General features: G+C 42.2%; 1 protein-coding gene across 1 annotated transcript; it reads left to right on the forward strand.

Annotated features, from left to right (window-relative positions):
- Nucleotides 1–393: 393 nt before the first annotated feature.
- LOC149556234 (uncharacterized) lies at nt 394–726 on the forward strand. Its single transcript, XM_089829757.1, has one exon. It carries the CDS (start codon nt 394–396, stop codon nt 724–726), a length of 333 nt encoding a protein of 110 aa, XP_089685883.1.
- The last annotated feature ends 4,985 nt before the right edge of the window (nt 727–5,711 follow it).

Here is a 5,711-nt window from a genome sequence, read left to right on the forward strand (position 1 = left end):
GAGAGGCAAAGGGCCATCAACATAGATCTAGGAACAAGCAATTGTTGTGCTGCAATATGGTCACCACACCATAATTTGGCACGGGTTATTCTTGATGTTTTTGGACATAGAACCATGGCCTCCATGGTTGCATTTACTTCTAATGAGTGTCTCGTTGGCCATACAACCAAATGCTAGATTGCACTCAATCCTATTAATACGATATTTGATGCCAAGCACCTCATTCGAAGGCGTTTCTGGGATCCATGTGTACAAAGTGACATACCATTATGGCCATTTTGAGTGGTTCCAAGGGAGAATGATAAACCATTCATTCAAGTAACCCACAAAGGAGAAACAAAGTTATACACACCAAAATAGATCTCATCCATGCCGATGAACGAAATAAAGACCATGGCTGAGAGATCTTTGGAATGCGTGGTGAAGCATGTCGTGATCACCGTACTTGCTTATTTCAACAATGCACAAAAGAAGGTCATGATAGATGAAGGTACCCTTGCAGGCTTCAATGTTCTACAAATAATCAATAAACCAACTACTGCAACAATAACATTTGGCTTCGACAAGCCAAATATTAGCAAGCAAAATGTCTTAGTTTTTGATTTAGGTGGTGGTACATTTGATGTAACCATTCTGTTAATTCATGGAGGAAAAATTACTATTAAAGCCACAAAGGGAGGCATGCATTTAGGAGCTGAATATTTTGACAATAGATTGCTCAAGTAATATGTTGATATATTCAACACAAGCTACAAGGTTAGTGTCAATTCGAGTGCAAAAGCACTTAGAAGGCTCTGTACAGAATGCGAGCGAGTGAAGTTGGAGTTCACGAGTTTCACGAGACATTCATTAGTATTGATTCTCTTTATGTGGGTCGTGATTTTTTCTATAGAATTACCAGGTTTGTATTTGATAGGATTAATGAAGATTTATGTAGCAAGTGTATAGATATTGCAATAGAGTGTGTCATGGATGTCGAGTTGGATAATAATTTAGTTCAAGACAGAGTTCTACTAGTGGGAGGCTCGTCCCATATTATAAAGGTGAGAGAGTTGCTTCAAGAAACCTTTGGACGAGATAAGCTATCACATATTGTCAACTCTAAAGAGGTAGTGGCTATGGGTGCAGTCATTCTTGGGGCATCATTGAACAATGAAAATGTGTCTCTAAAAATCACTAACATTAAACCCCTTAGTTTAGGAACTCATATATTGGGTGGAATAATGAAATTCATTATTCCTCGAAACACTCCAATTCCAATTGAGAAGGAGACCTGTTGCACCACTACTCGAGACAAGAAAACTGACATGAGAATTGAGGTATATGAAGGAAAGCAGAAGTCATTCTAAGAAAATAACTTGTTGGGTCAATTCTACATGAGTGGAATTCAACCTACTAGAGTTGAGATGCCAAGAACTAATGTCTACTTCAAAGTAGATGAGGATGGTATTCTTATAGTCTCTACACAACAAGTGGGCAATGAAACTATTTTGAAGATAATGTCAGCCGACAGGATGGTTCTAGCGGTGTTTCTGTAGTCGACAGATTGATTGTCGTCGGTGTTTTGTATTTTGTAGCCGACGGGTAAATTGTTTGTAGCGGATGTAATGTTGTGGCCGACAGAACCCTTCTGGAAGGTTCGACGGTAGTATTTATATCCTGTTTGGGATCATTATAAATTATCAATCATCTACTATCATTGATCTTATGAAGCATAATGTATGTCTGGCATATGCGAATATAATTCTGTTGTTCATGTTCTGTTTTCTGTCTGTGTTGATTTCTTTACCAGTATGGTAAACATTTTGCGTTGTTGCCTTATGAATCTGGAAGGTGGGAGGAATGAAGATTAATGCCAAATCAGCTTAGCAAGGATCAAAATAAGGCGAAGGGAAAAGATGAAATTCGTACTGCACAAGAACATTTAATTCTGGCATAGCAGGCAGACCGCCGAAGGAGATTCCAGAAGCTTGTCGACGGAAATAGGAGTGCAGAGGAATTGTTGGAGGAGACTTGGCAGCGGGTGGAATTGGTGGAAGAAGCATAGGAGAAGTTCTTGAATTTGTGTTCGCCGAGGGAAGAAAATTCAGACGGAAGAGCATCAACTCGCACGGCTTGCAGTGCCAAGTGAGCACGAGCATGGAGTGACCTCTTCGTCCGAGATAGACTTCCATGGGAAATAACTTCAGAAGATCCTTCTTCTTCACCAAAGTTCGTAGCTGTCAACACCTTCGGTGTGGAAGTGCAGACCTCCGGTGTGGGAGTGCAGACTGCCGGTGTGGGAGTGCAGACCTCCAGTGTTGTGATGGCGGGACCCAAAGAAAAGCTGCTGAAGTTTGAGGGCGATGGTACAGCCGACCCCATCCAACATTGTAAGAAATGTGAGACGATCTGGTAGGCAAATGGAATCACAGATGCCAACGAATGGGTCAGGCAATTTTTGACAACCCTACGGTGTGTGGCGATTGATTGATTTTTGGATACGGATCCACAAAAGCTAAATAGCTGGGATAACATTAAAAAGGAGTTCCTAGCAGAATTTAAACTCTTGCAGGATGATAATAAAATTGTAGCAGATATTTTTAATACCAAACAGGGAAAGCACGAAACTGTCCGCGTCTACGCCAGGACATTAAAAGACTTAATAAACAAAATAGAAAGCAAGCCGATGGACGGATTGCAGAAAAGATGGTTCGTGGACAGCCTACGATCGAAATTGTAGAGGAAAATGAAAATTGTCCCACCATCATCATATGTGGATGTGTATAACAGAGCACTGGACCTTGAATGTGAACAGAAGACAAAGAAGAAGAAAACTAGCTTCTCTGATTCTGATGATGACGAGCCTGTCGGAGATGATAGCAGCGACAACGAAGGCAACAATAAGAAGGTTTGTGCCCTACAAAAGGATATGGTTCGCATGATGAAGGAGTTTAAAAACATGCAGAAGGAGCCAAAAGGCAGTGAACTGTGGTGCACGGAGTGTAAGACCAACGGTCATATTAAAGGATTGTGTCCAAAGAACCAATTTTGTGACATTTGTCAGATCATGGACCATTCGACAAAGGATTGTCCCTTTAACATGAAGAAAAGAGGATTTCCGCAGGTGCTTCTTACGTAGCAGGCTTCCCCGTCGAGCAGTAATAGAAATGCAAACATTGATGGTGCCACATTCGGAGGGTACAGGAATAATAACAGAGGGAAAAATAACAATGCAAACAATAACAATAATAATGGGAGCCGAAGTTGAATTCAGTATGATGCAAACAGATAGCCAATCGTTCAATGCCGAGCATGTAATTTGTGGGGTCATTTTGTGCGGGATTGTATAGCAGCAAACACACTGAAATTATTATGTAGATGGTGTGGACCCGACGATCATGAAGATTTCAAGTGTCCAAAGTCTGGAGTAAACTTAATCATTGTCGGCACGGATGTAGAGGAGGTTCTGGTAATTACACGGAGGCAAGTGGAGGAAAAGAGAAAATTGGAGGAAGCGCAGGTGGAAATTGCAAAGGCATCGTCAGTAGGGACATCTCAGTTGAAGGACATCACTGGCACCTTGGCAAGGAACTTCACAAAACAAAACATTGTACGACAGATCTTACAAATGGAGATACCGGTCAAGATAAGTGACCTCCTTCTCACAATACCTCAGTTACGGATGGCCATTCTGAATTATACACTGTTTTCGAAAGCAACGGAGGACATAAGAAGGGACAGTAGGGAAGTGATGACAACAGACCCAATGCTACTAGCACTCACATGCGGACGGCATCCGACAGTCGTCGAGATGGAGATTTTAAAAAATGTTTTAACAGAGACAATTTTTGACGGAGGGTCTGGCGTAAATGTCTTACCAAAGGATACCTGGAAGAAGTTGGGAAAGCCGACGTTGTGGCCACCTACATTTCAGTTGCTTACGGCAGACCAGCATGGGATCAAACCATTCGAAACCTTGAGGGCACAACTGGTAACCATTGGTACGCAACCATTTTTATTGGATTTCGTAGTCATTCCATTGAAAAGAAAAGGATATGATGCTATTTTGGGATGAGATTGGTTGGTGCAAGCAAAAGTAAAACATGATTGGAAATGAAATACCCTATCAATGGAGCGTGGAGGCAAAAGATTCACAATTGACCTGCATACACAAATGGTCAGTGAGGAGGCAGCATTGTCAGATTCAGAAAGTGATGGCGAAAGTGACGACGAAGGAAAGAGGAGAATGAAACCAGATAAAGAAGGAGTATTGAGACTTGATGGAGGATCGAATGACGATGACCTGGACTCGGTGAATGGCCTGTTCCACTGGCAGATAGAAGACTACGAACTATTTTCGAGTTGCAATATGTTAACGGTCGACGAACATGACAAAACACAAGAAAATGAATGTTCGAAGGAATGCAAGGAAGTAGAAGAAGGAAAAGCTGCCATGGCTGAAGTTGAGGGGAAGAACATACAGTCTGAACACAGAACAACGAAAGATCCCACTGTCTGGTACATGGTGAATGGACCACGCGAAAAGAAAAGGTTACACCGCAACATAAAATTAGTGGAAGGGCATCGACAACAAGGAAATAATCTAGTTGCATGACGACTGCAGGCACAGTGGGCGACGGAGGTGGCACAGAACAGACATAAGGCATACGAAAGTCGGAATGAAATCAAAGTGGAAAAGTTTAAGGCCAGATGGGTTGGACCATATTAGATTCGAAAGGTCGACGATAATGGAGCGATCAGATTATCAACTTTGGACGGGCAAAAGGTACCTCCGACAGTCAACGGATCCAAATTCAAAATATATGGTGCTAGGAAGACTCTGTCGTTGTCGCAGAAGGGGACTCCCTCATCGTTGTCGAATGGCGACGATCAGAGGCAAATTTGAGGTGCTTTGTATATTTTTTGAAGAAGAAAGAAGAAATAATTTTTTTTTTGAAAAAAATGAAAAATAAAAATAAAAATTTGAAGAAAGAAAAAAAAAGGAAATTATTATTATTATTAAAATAAATAAATAAATAAATAATTTTTTTTTTTGCCGCAGATAGGGTCCCGCAGATTGTCTGCCTGCGGACAGGGTTCTGCGAACAGTCTGCCCGCGGACAGCTGTCTGCGGACTGTGTCCCGCGGACACATGTCCCACAAGCAGCTTGTCCGCGGATTGTGTCCCGCGGGCAGCTGTTCGGACCTCTTGTGGAACCTTTCCGCGGAGCTTTCCCGCGAAGTTTCTTTAATGTTCTTGCGGAAGGCTTTTTTTTTTTTGGTTACTCGCGGATTGTTTTATTCTGATTCCCGGGGCCGCGAGACCCTCTCCTCGAATTTCTTCTCAGCGTTTGTTCTTGTTGCGGACTCGGGCAATATTTCTCTCTGCCCATAGTACTCTACGATTACATGGTGGTTGATATTGTTGGTGCAGATAGTTTCACAAATCCATAGACGAGGTCAAGGGCAGGGTTGTGGGTGTTGGCATCAATGCTCCAGTATCAGGCTGTTGGGAGTGGATCTATGCAGAGGCAGCATACAAATCCTTACCGTAAGGATTTTTTTGTTCGCAACAGATGCTTCTCTTCTTCGGAGTTTTCTTGTCCTGCGGATGGTTTTATGCGAGTTTTTCTTAGTTCTCTTGTGGAGGTGGTTGAGTTCAGCTTGAAGGACAAATTCAACTCGGATGAATTAATATCATTCTCTTGGCAGGGACCGACAAGATAGGA

Source organism: Cupressus sempervirens, chromosome 5, assembly GCF_028749045.1.
Source record: "Cupressus sempervirens isolate cs-2001-9-10 chromosome 5, ASM2874904v1, whole genome shotgun sequence".
Lineage (NCBI taxonomy): Eukaryota > Viridiplantae > Streptophyta > Pinopsida > Cupressales > Cupressaceae > Cupressus > Cupressus sempervirens.

Excerpts from the sequence above, each read along its gene's own strand:
- LOC149556234 (XM_089829757.1), top strand. The coding sequence starts at position 394 with ATGGCTGAGAGATCTTTGGAATGCGTGGTGAAGCATGTCGTGATCACC.